The sequence below is a fragment of the Phyllostomus hastatus genome, unplaced genomic scaffold (assembly GCF_019186645.2).
Source record: "Phyllostomus hastatus isolate PE091 unplaced genomic scaffold, TTU_PhHast_1.1 phas_scaffold_385, whole genome shotgun sequence".
NCBI classification, from domain to species: domain Eukaryota; kingdom Metazoa; phylum Chordata; class Mammalia; order Chiroptera; family Phyllostomidae; genus Phyllostomus; species Phyllostomus hastatus.
In genome coordinates, this window is record NW_025334026.1 from 14,194,106 (window position 1) to 14,217,321 (window position 23,216).

General features: G+C 63.0%; 1 protein-coding gene across 5 annotated transcripts; it reads right to left on the reverse strand.

The window, feature by feature from the left end:
- Positions 1-1,241: 1,241 nt before the first annotated feature.
- Positions 1,242-22,243, reverse strand: SH2B2 (SH2B adaptor protein 2). 5 transcript variants are annotated; one of them, XM_045819312.1, is made up of 11 exons: positions 21,145-21,527; positions 20,634-20,671; positions 13,573-13,705; positions 11,879-12,606; positions 8,703-8,804; positions 6,862-6,953; positions 5,715-5,806; positions 5,443-5,604; positions 4,797-5,005; positions 2,276-2,447; positions 1,242-1,756 (listed from the first exon to the last, which is right to left on the reverse strand). In XM_045819312.1, exons 4-11 carry the CDS (start codon positions 12,575-12,577, stop codon positions 1,416-1,418), a joined length of 1,869 nt encoding a protein of 622 aa, XP_045675268.1. In that variant the 5' UTR covers positions 12,578-12,606; positions 13,573-13,705; positions 20,634-20,671; positions 21,145-21,527; the 3' UTR covers positions 1,242-1,415. The 5 variants fall into 5 exon arrangements, with proteins under 5 accessions (XP_045675268.1, XP_045675267.1, XP_045675269.1 ...); XM_045819311.1 differs by lacking the exons at positions 20,634-20,671; positions 21,145-21,527 and adding an exon at positions 21,965-22,093; XM_045819313.1 differs by lacking the exons at positions 20,634-20,671; positions 21,145-21,527 and adding an exon at positions 21,969-22,088.
- Between the last annotated feature and the right edge of the window lie 973 nt (positions 22,244-23,216).

Sequence of the window (23,216 nt, forward strand, 5' to 3'; positions counted from 1 at the left end):
GCAATGTCTGCCACTCAGCCGTCTTGCGGGAGTGGGGAACTGTAGTCCAGCTGACTGAGGCAGAGGTGGCCAAACAGAGCTTTCGCCAGTCCCTGGGCCTCTGCCCAGTCTGAGCCTCACTCCAGAGCCATCTCTGCTCCTGTCAGGGTGGGCTGGGGGCTTGCACTTGGCTTGGCATGGACCCCAAGCCATGAGAGCACAGGGGCGACAGTGCAGAGAGGCTCCAGCCACACGGATGGAGATGCCAGAAGCCAAGGTACAGGCTGCTGGCCGGAGCGCTGGCCTTGTGTCCTCCCTGTCCAGGGCTGCCGCAGGAGTGCCAGCTCGGCCATTCCCCCTGTCATTCTGTGGGTCAGGACCGGGAGGCTGGAGCAGCAGAGCCCTGGGAGCCCACTGTGAAATGCACATCACAGACGCAGGCTCTGCAAGGGCGCTCGCTCCAGGTCAGGGGAACCACGGGTCTGTGACGCCAGGTCGGGAGGCAGAGCTTGGGTTGGGAGAGGCGGAGGTGCTCCTCGGCTCAGCAGGAGCAAGATCCTCCTCAGAGGGAGTGCTGGGACCCTGACCAGGCTGTGTCTCCAGGGCCTGGGGACATTGGAGCCACAGCTGAGCCTCCTTCACCTGCAAGGAGGCAGGGATTGGTGGTGGAGGTAAAGGTGGGAAGAGGGCCCTCTAGGCCACTTCCAAGTTCGAGTCTAGGTCAAAGTTGGGAAACCAGCTGTCCCAATGTCCAACCCCCAAATGGGCCCCTGTGCAGGAATCCCGCCTACCACCCCACTGACCTGCCCAAGGATCCTCTTACTATTTCTTAGCCACAGTCCATCTCATGCCGGTATTCAAGTCCCAGGATCTGGCCCCCTCTCCATTCTTCTTCCCCTACCCTCTGTGGCACTGTTCTTGCCCCTGAGCCTCTGCTCAGGCCACCCCTTCCCCAACCCCTCTCTCACAGCTCCACTGTAAAGCCCCCTCCTCCACCCCCGCCCCTCCCAGCCCGAGGCAGTCTCGGAGTCTTTGACTTCGTGCTTTATCTCTGTGACTCATTCGAGGACTGCCGACTGTCTTTTCGCTAAGACTGTCTCCTTGCTAATGGGGAGCAGGGTCCCACCCAAGACTGAGCTGGGTGGGAAGCACTCGGCGTCAGGCCACGGCATACCCACGTGTGGTTTCCCCCTCTCCCCTGCAGTGCCAGAAGGAGCGGTGCCCACGGCCAAGGCAAGAGAAAAGACCACAGGAGAGCCAGGTGCAGTCCCTAAAACAGGCTCTTTAATAACATTTATGTCTTCATTGAAGAGCTTCGCTTTTCCCACCCAGCGCCCAGACTGGGGCCGACAGGGTCCGCTGGACGGATGGACACGGGGGCGGCCGCGGGCGGGTCCGGGAGGCCCCAGGGTCTGGGCGCCGCCCGCGCCGCCGGGCTAGTAGAAGGAGTACTGGTTCTCCACCGCACGCGTGCGGCCGCGCGATCCTTCGCCGGGCGCGGCCTCAGGGGGCTCCTCTGCAGCGCTCGCCGCCTCCAGCAGCCGCTCCGCGCTGTTGCTGCGGCTGCGCGCGCTCGGCGGGCCCTCCGCGGCGGCGCGCGGGGCGGCGGGCAGGGATGCAGCTGAGGATGACGAGGCGGAGGAGGACGAGGCGCCACCGGCCTCCGAGGGCGAGGCAGGCGGGCAGGTGGCAGCGAGGCTGGCGAAGTAATGCTGGCCTGCCGGCTCGTTCCAGCAGGCGGGGGGCGCAGGCACGGCGCTGGGCGAGGGCCCCGGCTCTGCAATGGGACCCAGCGCATCAGTGCCCAGGCTGGGTTCCCTAGTCACAGCGTGTCAGACTGGGACCAGAGACCCGGAGGAATGGGGTGGCCTGGGGTCACACAGGGAGTCAGGACCCGAATTCAGCCCTCCAGGTTCCAGCCCACGCCCCCGGACAGTATCACGGGTACAGGCGGCACTGCGCACGCACCATGGTGCTCAACCCGCACGCGAGGGACACCCGCACTCGCCCCTCCGCCGCGCCCTCCATCCGCAGCTCAGCGCAGAGCCCCACCTGTGTCCAGGGACTGCCGGGTGCTGCCTCCCAGCAACTTCCCTCCGCCCGCCGCCAGGAATCACTCGGGACACGCCCGTGTCCAATCCTGATGGCCCGGATTGCTTACAGCTGCCCACGGGAGTCCTGGCCCTCACCCCACTGGAGCTAGCCCAGCCAGGATGCGCTGCAGGGCGACCCCCGTCTCCCACTGCCCATCTGTCTGCCCCCTTGAGCCATCGCTCCCGCCGGCGGGGCGTCTTACCGGGTGGGGGGCCCTGGGCCCGCACGTAGCTGCGCAGGGTGATGTCTGCCGAGCCACCGGACTCCAATGGGATGGGGTGGGTGTGGAAGTGCCGCAGCATGTCGAGCACGGACTGGAACCACAGGTGCTGCACGTGGCACTGCCCGTGGCCATTCAGGGACAGGCGCAAGTGCTGTGGGCACAGATGCACAGTCAGCGCTGGGGCCCCGCACTGGCAAGTGCCTCTGGGGGCCACGGGGAGGACCGAGTCTCACAGAGACCCCCGGGGGGCATGTCAGAGCAGGCACCTACCCTGTGAGCCCCACCTCAGGGTGGGGTCACTCCTGGGGTGGGGGTGGGGAATGGGTGGGCAGCAGACACGGGCTGGGGCTGAGGGGCGTAGACCTCTGCTCCTCTGTTGGAAGCACCCACATCGCGCCCCTCACGCTCCCCATGTAGAGTCTCCCAGAGCCCTAACGAGGCAGACTTCACAGCCCCCATATCAGAGACGGGGGGGGGGGGGGGAACTGCGGCACAGGGAAGGAGTGACTCGGCCACTGTCACGAGGCACAGAGCTCACGTCTGTGTGACTCTCCACCCTGCTGTCCCCACAGGGCCAGAGCCCAGAGGGCTGGAAACCGCGCTGAGGCGGGCTGGCGGGGGGTGACGGTGTGTGCTTCCCGATGTGGCCGAAGTGGCTGCACGCGGAGCGTGGGGCACAGGCTGCTGCCCCAGGGCCCACACGGGGCAGCTGCCTCGGGCGGGTGAGCCACAGCCTGTGGTCTCTAGGGCGAGCCTTACTGTGCTCAGTACGCACCCCACAGGAGGGAGAGTGGCTGTCCTGGGTGTGTATGGCAAGAGGGGAAGTGATAGGAAGGTTTCAGGGCCTCAAGCCCGGGGGGGCGGGGGGTGTGGGGTGCTGGCCTAGCCCCGTATAAAGGACAGAAGCCCAGGGCTAGGATGGTGGGCTGGCTCCACCATTGACCTGCCCACCCGCAGGGCCAGAAGTCGACACAACGGTGAGAGCAAACCTGGGGGCCTAACAGCACCCAGGGCAGAGCCTCCGGGGGTGGAGACCCAGGGCCCCAGGGTGGAGCCCGAAGCAAGGGGTGCATCTCGATCTCCGGGAAAACACTTCAGACATTTACTACTGGAGGTGAAAAGAAGGCCAAGGTCCCTCTTCTCGGGGGGAGTGCGAGCAGAAGGCAGGGGGTCCTGCTGTACCCCGCTACTAACTTATCTCGGACCGCTCTGACGGGGCGGGAGCTAGTGTGAGTGAGTTCGATGCTGGGACTTGCCCCCGGAAGGACAGGAGTGTCCAGCGCTTCCTCCTCCCATGCCACCCGTGCCCCTGGATTGGCTGGGCACCATCCTGGTCTCCGGCTCGGGCACGAGTCCGATCCAGGCCCTTCAGGGAGGCTGCCAGGGGCGGTGCTGGCAGGAAGTAAACTTGGGGTTGCCAGGGGCGGTGTTAAGTGCCTGGTTGTCAGAGGAACTGGTAAGGGCGGCTGCTTTCCAAGGAGGTGTCCCTGGAGAGGGGCTGCCTCCTCCGCAAAGTGACAACACCGCAAGGACATAGGCCCAGGGAGCGAGGGGAGGGCTGGCACTGGGTCAGCTGGGGGCGGGGGCACTGACCACCAGGGTAGGCCTGGGCCGGGAGTGCTGGAGTGCCCCTCCTCCAGCAGGAACTGGCAGGAGCTGTGTGTGGGGTGGGAAGGAATCCAGGGTTAGGTCTGTTTCCTTATCACAAACTCAGGATGGTGTGGGGGCGGGGGTTGAGGTTCCTGCCCATTCTGGTCACACTGGAGCTCCCCACGGTCGCGTTTCCCTGTGTGCCTCAGGCCAGCACATTAGCACGCAACGTCCGTCTGAGACAGCCCAGTCTTTGGGTGCACCGTCGCACCTGCACCGGGCCCTGTCTGGACTGCTCTTCCCCGGCACTGTAAACATTCTCCCTCCACTGCACATTCCGGGTCACGGCCTCCCGCTACTCCCGCTGGCAGGGTCAGGGGCCTCTCCTGGCCCTCCAGACCCACGGCCCTCCTGCCCGGCCCAGCTCCTCCTCCCCTGTTTCGTCTTCTAGGGGCCTGTGTGTGGTTCCCTTCCGCGTCCCTTGGCCTGAGCACAGGCCTGGCCTGGGGCTGGGGCGCAGGAAGGGGTGGTGACCTGACCTGAGGAGGCTAGAGGTGGGGCTGTCTGGGAGTAGGAGGGGCCAAAGGGTCTTGGTTGACCCCGGCTCTGCACTGAGGTGGCTCTTGGCACAGACCTGCAGAAGCCCCTGTGCTTCTGAGGGGTCAAAGCTAGGTTCTCAGAAGGGCCTGGCCTCCTGAGTGCTAGGCCACCAGGAGGTGACTCCCTCTCTGGATAATGGAGAAGCCGGATCTGGAGCAGAGAGGGTGGAGGGGCCCAGGTGGTTCAGAGAGCGTGTCCAGGGAGGCCGGGCTCAGCCGCACCTGCACCCATGGAGCCTGCTGCTGGGGTGTGGGCGCGGCCTCAGGACCAGGGTCACCCCCTCTCCCCCATGGTCCCTCTGCACACTTGCCTTGGCCTTGCCTTGGAAGTTGAAAGTCAGCACGTACTCCCCAGGCCGAGTCTCACTCTGGCGGATCACGAAGAGGCCATGGCTGCGGGACCCGCCTGCCAGCACCAGCTGCGCCGCCCTGACCCTGGACAGGGTCCCGTGGAACCAGGGGTAGTCAGCGAGCTCCAGCTCCGGTGCCTCTTTGGGCTCAGGCTCCGCTCCCTCCTCCCCTGGAGAGGATGACAGAGGGAGGGGCGTGAGGGGCAGGAGGACAAGGATGTGCAGTATCTTGTTGGGTTTTTACAGGTAGAATGCTGTTTGGATAACGCTGTTGGGGCCGGAGCGGGCCCCTCCCACTAGTGAAACCTGCTCCGCCAGCTGAGGCACAGAGAGGAGCAACAGACCTGGGAACAAGTCCAGTCCGCTTGCCACAATCCCTGGTTCTGACCCCCACACCCCTTCTGCGAGCATTTTCTATCGAGACCAGGGTCTTGTTCCGGGACTTGCCTACAAAGCCCGAATTCTGAGCTGCTGTGCACAGGCCCCGGTGGGAGGAAATGTCCCAGCTTCTGAGGCCCAGGAGGGGCTCCGGAGGGAGCTGGGGTGCCTGTGCCCCGGGCTGGGGGCGCAGGAAGGCGGGCTGGGGACGCAGGCTGCCCCACCGCACCTGTGTTATTGCCGTCGTCACTGCTGCCGCCCGGGGATTCCAGGGTCTCCAGGAAGGACTCCAGTGGGACGTGGACTAGTGACTCGCTGATGGCGTCTCGAGCTCGGCTGTGTGGGGCCGTCACCACAGCTGCCGTTGTCTCTGAGGGCCGGGGCAGGTCCACTGCGGGAGAAGTGGCAGTAAGAAGCATGTCTGCCTGTCTGGCCATGTGGGGAGTGACCACCCCTCCAGCCCTGCCTCCCATGAGGCCAGTCAGCTCTGTACCCGCCTACCCTCCGTGAGGAGCTCACAGCTGCAGGAGGCCACTCGGCTGGCCAGACAGCCCCCCCGGGCGCAGGAGAGCTCTGTGTCTTCCTCGCTGTCCCTGTGGAGACGAGAAAGCAAAACTGTGCTCAGCTGTGGGATTTGGACTGTGGGCTCCTCACAGAACTGGGCGGCAGCTCATCTGAGGTCCCTGTGCCTCCATGTCCCTCTGTCACACCCTCAGCTTGTTCTGTGGCCACCATGGGTGAATGGGCATATAAGAGAGATCTCCAAGTGGGTGCAGTCCTCCTAGAGGTCACATGACCCCTGCCCCACTAACCTACAAAGGGCTGGCCTCCTCCTCGGACCCCATGGAGCCCCACAAATGGGACCAGGGCAGCTCCCCTCCCGGCCCAAGGCCTTTGTCTCCCCATCTGCAACCCGGGGTGCCCGGGACCCTGCCAGCTCTAACATGCTGCAAGGCTCACCTTCACAGGGTCCAGGGAAAGGGTCTGCAGAGCAGATGGTTGGGAGGGTGGCAGGGGAGGGATTATAACCACTTTGGGAATCAGGGGGCCGGGGAGGCGCTCAGGACTTTAATCGTGCTTCCTTAAATGAAGCTGTTAATTAGAAAGCAGCAGCCCCTCCCCCCCGGGGCTTGGCTCACCCCATTAGCCAGGGGAGCTGCTGCCAAATGCTCTGCTGCTGGTCCGCCCGCCCCTCCTACCCTGGGCCTCGAGGCCTCTCCTGCACGGCACAGCCAGCCTCCCCGTCGCTCTTCCTGCACGCGGCTGACCGTGGCTGACCGTGGCTGCCCTCTGCTCACTGCCAGCCGTGCATGGCTCCCCGCTGCCCCGACGTGCCAGCCTCCCCGGCTCTCATCAAAGTCCCCTCTTCACCAGCTCTAATTCTAACTGCTTGAAGGCCTCGGTGTTCCCGGCAGGCCCCAGTTCACCCACAGCTCCATGCCCTTTGCTGGGCGGTTTTCTCCGCCCTCTCCTGCCCCTAGTCCACAGTTTCTTTCAGCCTTGGAGATGGTGAGCCCTTCTACCGGCACGGCTTCTGAGCCCCAGGGTGGGGACAGATGAGCGGCCACGAGGAGAGCCGTCTCTGGAGCTCAGCACCAGAGCGCTGCCCTCTCCTGCTCACCCGTCCCAGGGTTGCTCGGGCACTCACCCGGGATCCACGCAGCCCTGGATGTCCGCCACCCACGAGTGCTTCTGCAGGGAGTCGATGGTCTCCAGGATGTACTCTGCTCCATTCTCCACCTGGGGAAGCGGGGCCAGGAGTCCAGAAAGCGGTCGGTACCCCAGCCCCCTCCACCCACGGTGGGGGCTCTAGACCCGAGATAGGCAGCTCACCCTGCCCCTCTCCCACCGAGGCTCATGGGTGTGAGCGGCAGGGAGGGCAGGGCGTCACCACCAAGCACCACCCTGAACCCGAGCCAAGGTCCTGGGTGGAGCCCCCACCCTGAGCCCTCAGCAGCCCCTTCCTCTGGGCCCACCGCTGGGGATGACTGGGGATGACGCTCAGCTCTGCTGACCTCAAGTCCCCAGGCACTGGATGTGTGGCCTCAGAGCGGGCCGTGCTGGCTGGGGAGCGGCGGGCCGGCACCCTGGACTTGGGCTGAAAGGACCCCGCAGCCCTCTGGGCAGCCGAGGGGCCAGCTGGCTCAGCACTCTGGTTGAGGGCTCCCCTGCCGAGTGCCTGGAGCTCTGCCTCTGAAGCCACACCCCTGGGACCCGCGGACCCCACGGGGGAAAGAGGACAGGCCTAGCCCTCGCCTGGGGCAGGCTGGAGTGTCCCTCTGCCTGTTTGTTGTCTGATGGCCTCACTCCAACAGGAGGGAGGCAGTGTGTGCTCCCCGTCGTACAGGTGAGCAAATAGGCCCAGAGAGGTCAGGCAACAGGGTTCAAGTCCCACTAGCACTCTGTGGCAGTGGCGGGATGTGAACCGGGGTCTCTGAGAGGCTGTGTGCCCTCGGCTTCCCAGCATCGCCGAGCTGGGAGGGTTCTTGGAGACCACCTCCAGCCCCTCTCTGAACAGATGGGGAAACTGAGGCCCAGAGAGGGGCTGGCTCCGAACTCCTCGGCCTCAGGGCTCCGCAGTGTAATCAGTAGCACAGCGGCCACTCGGCTGTCGGGAACGAGGCTCTGGACCCATCTCCCCAGCAGAAGAGCGAGCCAGGCAGGGAGGGACTGCATCCTCAGCCCCCAGCCAGGGTGACTCAGGGTGTGGGGTTGGCAAATGTTTCATTTAGAATAAGGGAGTTCGTGACTGAATAAATAAGGGCGAACAAAGCATAAACCCAGCCGGGAGCCTGGAGGGGAGGGTGGGGGCTCCATGCAGCTTTGGGTGGGTGGGACCAGGTTCCCGGGAGTGGGCCTCACAAATGTCCTCTCATCCTCTGAGGAAGAGGCACAGGGCACAGTCCTGGTGGCCGGCAGCCTGTCTGTCCTCAGCAAGCTGAGCAGACCGCCCCCATGACACGGTCCCGGCAAGGGGAAGAGCTGCGCTCAGCCCCAGCAGGGTGCCTACCCCCTGCCCCCACCATCCACCCTTAGAGCCTCTGGGCCCTCTGTGGGACCAGGTGGCTTCCCACGCTCCAGGGCTCTGAGACAGGAGCGTGAGTGTAACTGCTGCAGGCTGGCGACCAGCTCGCCGGCCCAGGGGGTGGGCATGTGCTGGCGCCTGTGGGGGAGGGGGAGGGGAGGGGGGAGAAGTGAAACCCAGGAGCTTCACCGAGGCCCAGGAGGAAACAGGAACGGGCCCCAGGTGGGGGGTGATTCCCGGGGCCCTTGGCTCCAGAGCCCAGGCCAGGATTTAAGTCCCAGCTGGGTGCTCGCCACCTGTGTAGGGTCCTAAGACTCTCAACCAGGGATCCCTCTCGCTGCCCTGCTGCTGGCCCCTTTCCCTCCCCTGCAATGGCCTCACGCTGTGCCGCCCGTGAGAGAGGTGGCCCGTGAGAGAGGTGGCCGGGGCAGCCCAAGGACCTGCGGGGCCAGGGCGGGACTCACCTTGAGCACAAACGTGTTGTCCTTCTCTGGCATCTCCAGGGGCATGGTGGTGCGGACCTCGATAATGGCTGAGAGGGGGATGCTGACCTTGGGCCTGGAGGCCTGGGAGGCCAGAGGAAGGGGTAGCGAGGGTCACCACAGGGCCTCCGGAAACCCTCTTCAAAGCTCCCCACCTCCCCGAGCAGCCCTCAGCTTCGGGGGCACAGCAGCCCCGCGGGCAGCGAGGCGCTCCGACCCCGCTTCACAGGCAGGTGAGTGGGGGAGTCTTTGGGAAACAAAGGGACTCCCCACAGTCACACAGCAAGTTGGGGCAGAGCCGGGCTGGCATCTGAGTCTCCCCCCTTCCTCGAGCCCCAGCCCTACGGAGTGAACGGTGCCTGGGCTGCCCTTCCACCCGGCGCACCCACCGGACCTGCGGCTTCCCCATTTTTGAACTTGATCCACAGTAAGAAACATATTGGATATTGTGGCCCAGGACACACAGTCTACATCTCTGAAATGAATGTGTCAGCAGACGTTATTTACTCTGTGTGATGGAGTGTGGTATTTTCTATCTTATTCTGGTTCATTAAAAAAAAATGCTGGTCTCCCCCTTAAGACTAGATGTCCCAGAGCACAGGGCTCTAGGGTCCCTGACTCGGAGCCCCTGGAGCCGGGCAGGGCAGCATCTTCCCAGTGGAGGAAGAGGGGCCAGTGTGGGGTTCAACCCAGGTGAGCTGGCGGAACTCCCAGGGAGGGCTGCCCTGTGCCCGGCCCTCCCTGCTCTGCCCCAAAGCTCCTGGCCATGACCCGAAGGCCCACTGGGGCTGGCTGGAGACTGAGATTCCCGGCAGGGCTTGGGCTCTGGGACAGGGACTTTCTCAGGAGGAAAGGGAAGGGCCGCACGCTGGGTGGGCAGGCGAATGGGAATTCCCGGCAGCACTGGCTATCATCCAGCGGGCTTGGAGTGGTGACGGAGGGGTCGCTGACCATGGCAGGCCACTGTGCCAGCCACTGGGGTTGGGTGGTCGAGTGGGTGGAGCAGGCAGAGGCCTGCAGTGAAGGCCCGGACTGGCTGTTTTGGCTGGGCTCCTGCTGGCTGGAGGTGCTGACTCCCTGGCTGGCATTTGAGGCCGATCTGTCTAGGCCCAGCTGCCTTTCACCCCACTCCAGCCACACCGCACTGTTCCCACTTCTCCGGACAGAGCCATGAGGCTGTTACACGACCCAGACCCTTGTCACTGGGCTTGTGCCCCCAAAGTGCCTGTCCTGGGGCCCTGTGGCCTGGTGAGCACTTATGCGGCCCGGGCTTCACTTCCTTGGTGCCCGTGGAGCACCCAGCGCTCAGCCCGTTGAGGGTCATCATCCAGTGCTGCAAGCACCAGCCTGCCAGTGGCTTCCACCGGGGCAGGGGGCCAGCCGCGCTGCTCTCTGGGGCCCCAGGAAACAGCCCTTGAGCTCCTGTCTGCTCCAGGGGCGTGGTCAGGCCTCCGGGACTGAGAGGCAGTGGGGCCTGTCAGCAGGGGCACTTGCTGGAAAGTTAGGGGAACCTTAGGAAGTTAGGGAAACCCGACCTGAGCCCTCACCACGGTAGGGAGCAGTTCCTGCCGGCTCACTCCGGAATCCTGAACATTTGCATGACAAACGCAGGACTGAAGGCCTGATTACAGGGTAGGGGTAGGAGACCACTAGCTTTCCTCAGGGGTTGGGGAGGGGACCCCTCAGGAACCCTGCCTTCTGCCAGGGGTGAGTGGTGGGCTCAGAGGGATAACCAGGAAGGCACCAGCTGCCACTTCCCCGCCTCTGAGGGCAGCAGCCGCTGCTATTTACAGCCGGGCAGCTGTGACTGCCACTCAGGACCTGGAGGCCTTGAAGGCCTAGGTCTCTGCTTCTGCCCTTTGGGTGACCCTGGGCGAGCTCCACCTCATTCCCACCCCCTGCTGGACCTTGGGCTCCCTGTCTGACAAGGGGTAGAGTTGAGCTTCATAGTCTATGATTTCTCTCTGGGAACTAATAGTGGGGCCTGGGCAAGCACACAGCCCTTGGGAAGTCTGGGGCAGGGGTCCTGGGACTTGGGGAGAAAGCTCTTTGTACAGTGAGCATGTCCCTAGGAAGTCACTTTTCATGCAGCTCGTGGGCACGCAGTCCTGGGGAGCCCATGCCCCGCCCCTCCCACGGGACCTGCAGTTCTGGCAGACGGAGAGAGGGAGAGACGGGGGCAGAGGTGAGAGGCTCAGGCTGACTAAAGGCACTGGGGTGGAGTGGGTCCAGGGGTAGGCGGCAGCCCTGGGTGGCTCTTGGGGGTGCTGCCAGCTGCCGCACCAGCCCAACGTCCCACCTCTCTGAACCTCCCAGTGCACAAGGAGCTCCCACCTCGATGTTCCCTTCATTCCTGGGACCCCCGGGGGGGTGGGTATAATTGGTCCAGCTCTGCCACCCACAAGCTGTGTGACTTCCAGCAGGCCACCCACCCCCCGCCCCCATTTATTTTCTCTCCTATGACCTTGAAACCAGGAGGCCCACCCTGCTGGAGTACCGGAGGAGACTGCCCACCAGGCCCCGCACTCAGCGGGCTCTCAGAACCCGGCACTATTGTTGCAGTTACTCCCACTTTCTAAACAAGGCAGGTTTGTTTCATCACCCCGGAGGAGACCCAAAGCTTTGCCTAGGGCTCTTTTGGTGAGCCTTTAAGAGGGGGAGGGGACAGTGTACTCACATGAGGGGAAATGGTAGTGACAACTAGAACTTAGCTTTTGAAATCCAGGCCAAAAAAGGGCCACCTGGGCAGGGGCTAAGCTGCAGCGTGGCAGCCAAACTGGGGATTCACGGATTTCTACCAGCATAGATGCAGACCTCCCCAGGAGTGGCACCTTGGAGTGTCACTGTCACTCCCTGCCCTTGACCCACAGGCCTCCTCTCTGGGTGGCTCCAGCCACCTGGGGTGTAAGGTAAGGAAGAGGGTAGGGCAGGGAGTCAGGCTTTCCAACGCCGTGAAGAACAGCACCCCAGAACCTGTCCCGTAGCCAGAGAGGCCTTGAGGAGTGACTTGCGGGACTAGCAGAGCGCCCACATCCCAGGATCCTGACACTCAGTACTCCATCTTGCCAACCAGACCGGGCAATGCCAAAGCCAGCTACCGGCACCCTATCCTGTGCCCACGGCATTACACCATCTCCCAGGTAGGGGTTTGCGCTCACCTTGGGTGGCACGAAGAACTCTAGGCGGAAGCGCTCGCCTGCCACGGCCCTGCGCAGGAGCAGGCGGCACTTCTGCCACTGGGCGGCGCCTCCCGGGCCCGTGGCCGCATCATCCGCCACCATGAAGCGCAGTGCACCCTCGCGCTGGATGTCCACCAGCTCCACCTTGGCCGCCAGCGTCCGTGACAGCCGCAAGCGCCGAGTCCACTTGTCGCGTGGCTCAGCCGGCTGCTCGGTGGCACGTGGGGTGGCGTCAGGCTCGGGAGAGGCGCGCCGGTGCCATATGTCGCGCATGCCGTCCACCACGCACAGGCTCATGTTGCGCAGTGAGAAGCCCTTGCGGACGCGAGCCTTGGCTGCCGCTTGGGCCGACACGTCCTCGGAGCTCCGAGAGTGGCTGCATGATGCCGCCTTGGGCGCCACCGGCTCCGGCTCCATAGCATCAGGGTGCTCAGCCTCTCCGGCCACCAGCATGCGGCGCACCTCCTCGCTGAACACGTCCAGGAAGTTGCTGGCAAAGTGGCGGGAGAAGGAGGCCCCGGCGTCCGGTGTGTCGTAGGCCGGGTTGTCCCGCAGGAAGCGGCAGAACTTGTGCGCGAAGTCCACGGCGGCAGCCTGCGCATGCAGCTCACAGAACTGCCGCCAGTCCGGGACTGGGGCGGCGGAGGCGGCGGCGGGGCCGGAGGCGGCACCATTCATGGCTTCCGTCCCATCGCAGCCCTCTGCAGCTGCAGGTTAGAAGAGTTCTTGGTAACTTTGTGACCTCCCAACAGAGCACCCACCTGCCCTCTCTCTGGCCCCCCTCCCTTAAGGGCCCCCTGAAGTTGTGCGTTGGGGCGGGGCGGTTCTACAACCCGCGGCCTTTCGGAGCAGGACCAGTGTGTGAAGAGGCTCACTAGGGAGGTAGGGGGCAGTATCTGCAGGGGTGGAGACCCCACTCACTCTTTTCAAACAGCAACCTCAGTTAGGGAACCCCAAGTCAATCCTGGGCCAGCCAAAGGAGGCTGGGATGACGGGATGACAGGTGCCTTGAAGTGAAGGCCCCACAAGCCTCCAGTGACCTCACTTCCTCAAGTAACCTCTTCTGAGGGCCGCCAAAGCCCCGTGGACAAGAAGTCACGTGCAACCTTCTGGGGTCCACTTTTGAAATATGCCGGGAACCCAACCCCTCCTCCACTCGAGGCCATCCAGGGACCCACATAACCCATGCTTTTGCAGGCAGTACTTTAGCAGCCTCTTCACTGGTACCCCCGAATCTGACCTCACTCTGGAGCCGGTTCTTCACCCAGGAACCCAGTCATCACTTCTACAACACAAGACACATCGGGTCCCCGCTCTGCTCAAAGTCCTGCGATGGCTCCCATTCTGCTCATGGTAAATGCCCAAGTCCCACCCTGGCCCCGCTGGCCTCACGTGACCTGCCTCCATTGACCTCTCTGGCCACATTGGGCTCCTTGTTGTGAAAGCAGGCCAGTCACCATTCCCACCTCGGGCCCTTCGCACTCTCCTGGAATGTTCTCTCCTCCACACTCTGTCACCTCCTTGAGGTTTCTGCTCCAACGCTACCTTGTCTGGTGGCCTTCCCTGACCCCCACTCTGCTGAGAGTAAGAAATGCTCCCACTCCCCCCCGCGCCGGCGTCTCCTGCCCTTTGCCTGCTCACTTTTCTCCATAGGGTTTACCCCTCTGACGTACCATTTATTCACTTGCTTGGTTGTGCTCTCCCCTCTCCTCGCCCCTTCCCCCGGGAATGTCGGCTCCACAAGGCGGGTATTTTAACAGTCTTAAAAGTGGCCGTGTCCCCAGTGTTTGGCACATGGCAGGCGCCCTGTAAACAATGAACGAACGACCGGATGAACAAGTGAATGTGTTTTGCGTTCTGGGCATGTCACAGCAGTCACCACCCAAACTCTCACGCGAGGCCTGGGATTCTCACCCTGACCTCAGGACTTGGGGATCCCCTCCTAGTGTGAATCAAATCTGACTGCAATGTCATTGAAGGTGCTGCCTCCTCCGACTTCTCCCCATCACAACGGCCCGCACCCCAAGCTTGTGTCTCCACCTCCCGGAGCCGGGCTCTGTCCCCAGCGCCCATCCAAACCCAGCCTCTTGAAGAGGCCCCAATGCAGGAATCCAGCTGTCTCCCGACCCCAGCTTCCTCCTCATTCCTAGGTGACCCCCGTCTCTCCTTCTGGGTTGCCAAACCACCTGGTGCTTGGGAGCTTTGCCTCCTTGTCCCCCAACGTGGCCATTGCCCCTGGGGCATGGGCACAGTCGCTGGGTTTCTGCAACCCCCTCCCAAGGCCAGGGGGCATTTACTAATGGAGAACAAGAGGGGTGATGCGGTCCTGCCCTGCCTTGAGGAGCCCATCTTAGGGGGTCAGCCCACTGTCAGGGGAACTGAGGCAGAGGGTCATGCCCTCAGCTGCCCTCCCAGGATCCCACATTTCCCGGCATGGCCCTTGCAGCTCTTGGGAGTACCATCTCATCTCTCCTCTGGGATCCAGACTCTAATTAAAGCCAGGTAAAAATAGCTGCTCCACTTCTGTGAGCTCATGTGCAGGGCCTCTGGGCCGTAGGGCACTGTGGGAATTCCCTCTCACCTCGGGGCAGCCTGGGACCTGGGCTGCAGTCAGTAACCACGGGACGGCCCCAGGGAGGAAACAGGCCACTGAGCATAGATGACAGTTTTCCAAGCCCGCAGGTCTCCTCAGACTCCTGCCCTGGTACTGGGGGAGAGGGCCGTGAGGAGCTGCGGAGACTTCCTGAAGGAGGCGGGGCCTGCCTTGGGCTTCATGCCTCAAGAGGATGCCGAGGGCCCTCCCTGTAGGCCTGAGCATGACCTTGGAGGCAGACTCACCAGGACAAGGGAAGAGGGGTTGGGGAGAATGGGGGCTGAGGCGCCCGTGAACTTGGCTCATGCTGGGCCTTTTTAATGCCCTGCTCTTCCTCCTCCCTTCATCTGGCTAAACCCTACTTATCCTTCAATAGTTAATTGAGGTCTACTTCCTCCAGGAAGCTTTCCCTGACCTCTGCCCCCTCTGCCAGCTGGCATGAGTGTCTCCCCTGAGCTCCCAGTCCCTTCCTCACGCCCCTCTAGCAGGGTGCAGACAGCAGGGTGCTCCAGGTGTGCTTCCGTGTCTCTCCCCTAACCTGGCACAGGCCCTCTCTGGGGGCAGGAGGTAGGCCTGAGTCACGTTGGTAATGGAAGTGGAGGCAGAGATGCACCTGCTGCCACCATCAAGTCCTGCAGAGAAAATGAGCTGAGGCCTCAGCCGCCCCCTGGGAGGTGGGAGCGAGAGGAAGCCCCGCAGCTGAGCCTGTCCCCACGCTCCAAGCCCGTCTATTTTACCCGGCACGGCAGTGCTCCCCAAAGTGGCCGCCTCCCCCTGGACCGCTGAGACTGCCAGGTGACACGCCAGCCTCAGAAAGGCTCGCACTGGAGCCAGCGCCAAGTGTGGATGCCCCTGCTTGACATAATTTTGCTCCCCAATGTGGCAGGTGGGGACGGGGAGAAGTCAGTCCCAGTTCTCCATCCTTTGGCCGTAATCCCTGTCCTCTCTGCTCTTCTTGCTGACAACATTCCCAAGGAGAAGTGGCAGAGTGGAGAGACAGGACCCTGGAGAGGGGCTCTCTCATGGCAGGGGGTGGGGAGGGGGTCCCAGTGTGTCCTCCCTGGAGGTAGAGGTGGCGCTCAGAGAGGAACCCTCCAAGCATATGGTGGCTGTGGCCACGTCCGGGGCAGGGACTGGCCTGGGAGGCTGGCTCTGTCTTGACCTTCCCCACCCACCCTTGCCGGCTGGCCCGATGCCCGGCACAGCAGCCCTCAGTGTCCCCTGGGTCTGGCCAGGGCTACAAAGAAGTGGCAGAGGTTGGGAAGCCAAAGGTAAAAGTCACAAGCAACCAGATCGGCAAGCCCCATACTTCGTTACAGATAGGGGGACTGGGGACCTCTGCAAAGGGCTCTCTGCAAAGGGGAGGTGGGAGGTCACACGGAAGAGGGCTCAGGCCCAGCAGGGGCAAGGGTGAGCTGTGGGCCAGTCCTGGGATGAGGCCGCGTACAGGGGCCTTGGCGCACCTGGGCTCGAGGCCTGACCCCACAGCTGGCTGGGTGAGCACCTCTTCCTATGGCCCCAGGGAGGCAGAAGAGACCCGTGGGCCAGGGCAAGACAGCGCAAGATGGGGTGAGGGGAGGCCTGGGCTCTGCCTCTGGCCAGGCCTTGGGTCTCCCCAGGTCCCGGCACCCCACCAATAAAACGGCGCAGGAAACTTTAGACTGGGGCTACCGGGGGAGGAGGCACAGGCATGGGGGCAGGCAGGGCGTGGCCTTTCCCCTTTCGTCTTCTCTGAGGATTGGGATGGAGACAAGTGGCCTGCAGGGTATGGGCACCAGGCGCTGGCTCCCCGGAGCCCCGCGGGGCAGGCCACCTCCCTCCATCATCACAGGGTTTTTGTTTGGTTGTATTTGTTAGGCTTAGCTGGGCTTTCTGGCTTCTCCCGGAAAACTGTTTTTTTGTTCCCATCTCACCAGGACCGGAGCGAGATGGGACGGGGCTTCAGGGAGGCGGGGCACAGGAAGCCCAGCAGAGTCTCGGGCCCCTTGCCTTTCCAAGCCACGGACTCTCCGAACCCCTCCGCCAGGAACCCAGAGAGAAGACGCTCCCCCACCCCTACCCGAGCAGAGGCCTGGGAGAGGGGGCAGCTGGCCTTCCGGTGGTAAAAATAGAGCTGACAATTGGAAAAGAAAAAGACCAGCCGTCGGCCTCCGCGGCACGCAGTTCCGGATCCCACCGCCAGGTCATTCCTTAAAATATTAATGAGGCGTCTTAGCCGCCCCCACTAATGTGCAGACGACCAATCGATCTACCACACAGAGGGCAGTTGCTTGGGGCCGGGGAGGCGGGGGCAGGGGGAGGGCGTCTGGCCCACACCCGCAGGCATTCTCCCCACCAACAGTGTTTCTGGGGAGCCCCAGGAAAGCGAAGGACTCCCTGCAGTGCAAACGAGCAGCACCCTGAAAGGCTGCCAGCCAGGGATGCACCCAGGCAGGACCCTGGCAGCATCCTCCTCCCACACCTCACGTAGCTGCGTGCTCGGAAAGGTACGCGCACGGGTGAAGATCAGATCTAAGGGTGCTCTATTCTGGCTGGGGCGCCCACCCCCATAAACCATTCATGCTGGGGAAACTGGGGCCTCTTCTTGGGGTCCTCCAATACAAGAAGAGGAGACAATAACTCATTTGGCTCTTCCCTGCCCCTGGGAAGCTTGCCCGAGCGGTGCACACTGATGTCCTCTCCTCTGGGGTTCTCAGGACCACTGGCCTGGCCAGGCCAGTCCTGCACTCTACAGAGCTCCGCCCGTCCTCCATCCGGCTGTGCTTCCAGCTGCCCTCCTGGCCTCTGCGGGACAGTCCCCTCCGGCCCCCTGCAGGACACAAACTTCGGGGAGGCTGCTGCGTTAGCCAGGAGCGCCCCTGCGGGCAGGCTGCCTGAACCTCTGTCCCCTGCAGGAGGAGGCGCGGAGTCAACCGGGCGGGCACATTTTTCTCTTTCTCTGTTGGCTCCTTGGGTGTCGGTTCTCAAGCCTACAGCCCACCTTACCTACCACCCCCCAGAAGTGTCCCCATTGGGTAGGTTTTGAACCAAGGCTTCCTGTGAGAGTGAGGTGTGGCTGGAATTCCCCTACCCTTCCTCCCCAAAATATCTGTGCTCACCGCATGACCCTGCCAGAAGGCAGAAGTGGGTGTGGGAGGAGGACACTGACCTGTGACTGGGACAGGTGCAGACTGAACGCCCCTGGGACTTTGCCTCTGAATGGGTGGTGGGAGGGGGGTGCTCCGGGGGTCCTGGCTTCCCTGAGCATCACTTGCCAGAGCTTCAAGGTGGGCCACCTGCTCTCCCACGCAGACCGCTGCAGGGCCCAAGGCCTGTGCAGAGGAGCGTGGAGAGCATCGCTGGGAGGCAGCTGTTAAAGCTGCTGGGGCAGCTCTGTGCCCCGTGTGTTCTCACGCCTTGGACACAGCCCCACCCTTTGTCACTGTGGGAGAGCAGATGGCCTTCTGCTGGGCCCTCTAGCTTTCACAGACACCTGGAGCCTTGGCAGGCCCTGTTGGCTCGGACCTGCAAACCCTCAGCCCTAAGGGGCCCCACAGCTGCATCCGACAGATGTTCCCATCACAGGCCCACTGCCCGGTGTCTCCCTACCTCCACATCTGGACATCTGACACACGGGGCAGAGGAGTGCTTATAAGCCTGAGATCTGGAGCCAGACCTCCTGCACTGGAATCCCCACTCCTCTGCTTCCTAGCCGTGTCGCTGTGGGTGGGCGACTCAGATGCCCGGGGCCTCAGTTTCCTCATCTGTAACAGGGCGACACCAGCACTGACGGCTATCAACAGGCTGTCGTGAGGATTAAAGAAGTAATTTGTTTAAAAATAAAGTTCCTGCCCTGGCTGGTATAGCTCAGTGGATTGAGCGTGAGCTGCAAACCAAAGCATCATAGGTTCGATTCCCAGCCAGAGCACATGCCTGGGTTGCAGGCCATGGCCCCCAGCAACCGCACATTGATGTTTCTCTCTCTCTCTCTTTCTCCCTCCTTTCCCTCTCTAAAAATAAATAAATAAAATCTTAAAAAAATAAAAATAAAAATAAAGTTCCTCAGCTCCCAGTTCCTAAATGTCTTGCCTTCATCCCCTCTTTCCTTCCAACTGCTCCGGGCAGAGGGCGGCAGAGGCCTCCTTACTTCCCCTGCCCCCCCAGCCCCCCACCCCCCGACAAATCCAGGCTTCTCCGTGCAGCCAAGCCCGTCTTTCTAGAGCCCAGCTCCCACTGGGCTCGGCCCCTGTTGAAAACCCTCTTCCTCTCACATCTTCCCTGCCGGGAAGCCACTGGATTTACACCGGGCTCCCACTATGTGTCAGGAGCCAGGGTTGCAGGTGGGTGGGAGGGGACCGAGGGGCCATGCTCAGATCTGCCCCTTTCTGTGGCGGATGCTACTCCCCACGGAGCCCTGGAGAGCTCTCCCTCTGAGGGCACAGTGGGATTACCTGGGCCCTGACTCAGAGATGGAGGTGCCCACCCACAGAGGAGGGGGCACCCCGACAGGCTGGAGGGCAGGCACATCCAGAGCTGGGATTTAGATGTCAGACAAGCAGGGAGTGGGGCCCAGAACGATGAGCTACACCCAGGCCTGGGGGCTGAGGAGGAAAGCCCGTCCTTCTTCAGGAGCACCTGGTGCTGGACAGTTCCTGGCCAGGCTCTGCGGTCGGCAAGCAGGCTGGCATGGCTCTGGCTCTCGCTGCACCAGCCTTGCCCTCCTGGGGTTGCAGAGCAGAGGCTTCCCCTCTCCAGCCTTGGCCTGAGCCTTGCAGTCTCTCCCTCTCTCCCAGTGACATGGATCTCGCCTTGGCCCTGATTCATACCCCTCCCAGGCCTCCCTGGCCCCTGACTCAGCCCCCCAAACTCACAGGACACCATTCTCAACCCCTACCACTCAGCCCACCAGTGTGCGTTCTGGCTTTTTCATGACACTCATACCGTGCCTCCCCCTCAGTGCTGAGCACCCCAGAACCCTGGGTATTATGGATGCTGGTAAAGTTTCCCTGGGCCTTCCTCCAAGCAAGCGAACTCCCTGCCTGCCTGATATCCAGGACCGCAAACTCACCACATCCAAGTTCTAGTACATCCTCTTCCTCCAACCCCTGCTTGTCCTCAGCTCAGAGTCTTAGCACCCAGCCTGGCATCACCCCAGCTGCTCCACTCCTCTGCCCCAGTAGTTGACAGGCCTCGAGGCCACAGAGGCCTTGGGAACACCCCCTTTATCCTGTCCCTGCCTCTGCTTGGCCCCCTCCACCTCCACAACACCACTGCGCTGTGGCCTGTCTTCATCGGACTGCGAGCAGAGAGTTGAGTGGTGTACCCACCATAGGAGCCAGGGGGGCCCTACAAACAGAGGGTGGGCGGTAGCTGGCGAGAGAGCCCAGACCCTGCTCCACCCAGAGGGGCCCGAAAATGTTGTGCTCCCACACACTGATGCCCTGTCTCACGCTGCCCAGCCGGGTTCAGGCTGTGATCACCTCCAGATTTGAGGAGTCACATCTGCTGGGACAGAGCACAGCCATAAAAACAGATCCAGCCAGGTGAGGGGGTGGAGGGGAGAGAAACTTCCTCAGACTCCAAAGCTGCCACCACCCTTCGAGTCCCACGTGGACAGTAAGGAGCAGGAAGTGAGGCAGGCTCCGAGACTGGACCTTCGGAACCCCATGGGGACAGCATCCAAGAAGAGGTTGGAGGCACCTAATCCCCAATTCCCTGCAATACGGGACAGGCAGACAGTGCAAGAGGTATCAACCTGGTTCTTGCCTGAGGAAAGTGCTCTACAGAGCTGGCTTCTTGTTGGTTGAGTGACTTTGGGCAAGTCATTTCGCCTCCTCACCTCTCTTTTTTTCTCTGTAAAGTGGGGGTAATAAGAATATAAAACCCACAGGGTTGTTGTGCAGACTACAGGAGACACAGCATGCTGCCTTTAGCCCGGCGGCCGTCAGCTTGAAGCCAGCCGCTCAGTCTTGGCAGAAGCCTGGCTCCACCTGGCTTGGGATGGGGGTCTTACCTCCAGTTCTCCCTCGGGAAGTCTACCCTGGGGTGTGAGTGTGGGGGTTCTCCTTAGGAGAACTATGTTTAGAAACTTTAGACAGATTTTTCACAATACGGGTAAGAATAAAGGCATTAACTCTCCATCACTTAGAACATTCAACTAACCTGCATCAGAACGTCTTGCCCACCATCATTCACGCCCTCTAGAAGGTGAGAGGGGTAGAAGGAAGCAGCTCGCGGGGAACGCTGCCTCTGAGACCCACACACTAGCCTAACAGCACTGCCCCCACCCCCAGACCTCTCTCTAGGTTTCTAGAGCTGAAAGGTTCTAGGTTCGTCCCACCCAACCTCCTGGATAGAGCAGGGTGGCTGGAGGGAAGAGATTTGTTCAAAATGAGGGCCAGAATAGGGGGGAGTTCAGATCGTACCCCCCAAAAGCAGCCAAAGCCTCTTGGGATAACCAATCCCTGCTCCTGCCCTCCCAGAAGGACTCACTCCCCCACACCCAGTGACCTGCATCGGAGTGGGCGACTCTTGCTGGTCACCCAGCTAGGCTGTAGGCAGCATCACCCCCATTTTACAGAGCAGATAATGGAGGCTCAAAGATGCAGAGGTAGGGTTCAACCCAGGTTTGAGTCCAGACCCTGGGGCTCTCCCCTGCACCAGCTTGGTTTACCATGCTTACGGTCACTCCCGCGGCTGCTCGTCCCCCCCTTCTCGGCTCCCGAGGGGCCAGTCGCTGCAGACTCCTCCCCCTGAAGAGCTCACTTCGTAGGCTGCTGGGGGCCCAGGCGGATTCCTGCCCATGTCCGGCCTTGGCCTGATGGGCTGGCGCGGTTCTGGGGCCCGCGCTGCCCGCAGGTTCATCAATGGCCAAGGCCGAAAAGGCCTGAATGGAGGGCACGAACCCGCCCCTTCTTAAAGGCGCCGGCCTCTCGGGCACTCTCAGTGGTCCTCCCCACTATCCAGGGCTGCCGAAGAGCTCCGGGGTGGGCGGGTAGAGAATGGTGCTCGTAAGAAAGAAGGCCTGGGCAGAACCGAGGGCGCGTGGTCCCCACCCTCATTCCAGGTAGGCCCTCCCCGCCCCGCCCCGCCCCGCCCCAGACCCACAGCCTAGGGAAAAGACCGCGCGCCCCTCCGCCCCAGCCTGGGACCCCCTCCTCTAGGGGGCCCGCTGCGTTCTCCCCAACCCTGGCCCTGGGCCCTAGGAGGGGGCGGGGGCGCAGCTGCTCCGGAGGCGGTTTGGCCCCTCCCGTTACTCCCGCTCAGCCTGGGATGGGGGTAGGAGAGCCGATTCCCGCAGGGGGCGCACGTCCCCGGTCAAGCTCCCTCTCACCCGCGCACACAAAGACGACACGCGCGGACCGGGGCGCGTGCGGCCGCGCTCCTCGGGGCAGCGGTGCGCACACACACGCAAGCCCTCAGGGACTGACGGGGTCCAGGATGATGGACAAGGGGAGGGGGGGACGAGGTAACTGAGGACAAGCAGGCCGTACCTACAGGCGCGCAGCTGCGGCTGGGCGGGCCAGGGCACCGGTGGAGCGCTGCCCGGACCTCGGAGGGGCTCCCGGGGCCCGGCGGCTCATGGCCTACGGCGGGTTTATGCTCCCTCCCAGCGAGAGTCGGCGTTGGAGGTGGCTCCTCACTCCTTCGTCCACAACCTCCGAGGCTAGTGCGCTCCTCGCGGGCGGCCCCGGCTTGGATCTCCAGGCTGCCAAGCCCCGCGCTCTCCGAGCCCAGCTCCGCGACGCGCGCGCTCTGCCCGCTCGCCCCTGTGCCCCTAGCCCGCGCGTTGCGCGCCTCCCCGGCCCCGCCCCCGGAGGGAGTCCCGCCTCCCACCCGCCTCGCCGGCCCCGCCCCCACTGCGCCCCCGGCCCCTTGTGGAATCCGAGCTGTACCCGCGGCTGCTGCTCACTTCCTTCGGGAGGCAGCAGCGGCGGGGCGGCGGAGCTCTGGGGCCCAGAGGGATTAGGAAACAGCCTGCAGCCACCCCGTTTGGGGCGCGAGTACTTGACCGCCTCATCTCACGGAGTCGGCCCCAGGCCAAGCGCTGGAATCCCACCGTCGTGGAAGCGCCCCCGGAGCCCGGGGTGGTGGCTCCTGGAGCACGGCGGGTGGAGCCCGGGTGGGTAGCCTGCGTGGTGGGTCGTGGGCGCCCGTTGGTGATGGTTGCCCGATGGGGTTCGCCACTGTCCCAGACTTTCAGACGCCAGGGCAATGGGAGCCTCGAAGAGGCCCAGATGTCGCAACGGGGGAAGTCGACGTCTGCTTTTCAAAAATCCCGAGGGTGAGCACCACGCCCCCTTCCTCCAGCCCTTTCGGTGCCGGAAATCGCCCCGAGGCTACAGGGCTGGGAAGACCTGAGCAGGTCCCCACCTCCCCATCTTCACCGTGCTGCGGAGACTGAGGCGGCTCCTCCTCCCACCCCCGTTGTTAAGAGGTCATAGGGGGCTGAGAGGGGTCTACAGCCCTGGCTTCTTCACCCCTGTCCCGCTCTACGGCCCCAGAACCAGGGCATAGGTTAGGGTAGAGTCCAGTCTGGCTAAGAAAACAAGACTTTTGCTGGCCTTTGTGGGCACCTGGGTGCCTGCAGTAGACTTCCCAGAAGGTGGAGGGACTCCAGCAGGCCCGGAAGGGGTCTGAGGGGAGAGGGAAGGCATCACTGCGTGTGAACAGAAGTGTGGAAGTGTTGCTCAGTGATGTGACCCACTGAGGCTCCTGCAGAGAGGTGCGGGTGCCGAAGCACCT

Excerpts from the sequence above, each read along its gene's own strand:
- SH2B2 (XM_045819314.1), bottom strand. The coding sequence starts at position 12,577 with ATGAATGGTGCCGCCTCCGGCCCCGCCGCCGCCTCCGCCGCCCCAGTC. Across the intron at positions 8,805-11,878 it reads AGTTCTTCGTGCCACCCAAG|GCCTCCAGGCCCAAGGTCAG; the intron begins GTGAGCGCAAAC and ends CTGGCCTCCCAG. Across the intron at positions 2,448-4,796 it reads ACTTCCAAGGCAAGGCCAAG|CACTTGCGCCTGTCCCTGAA; the intron begins GCAAGTGTGCAG and ends CTGTGCCCACAG.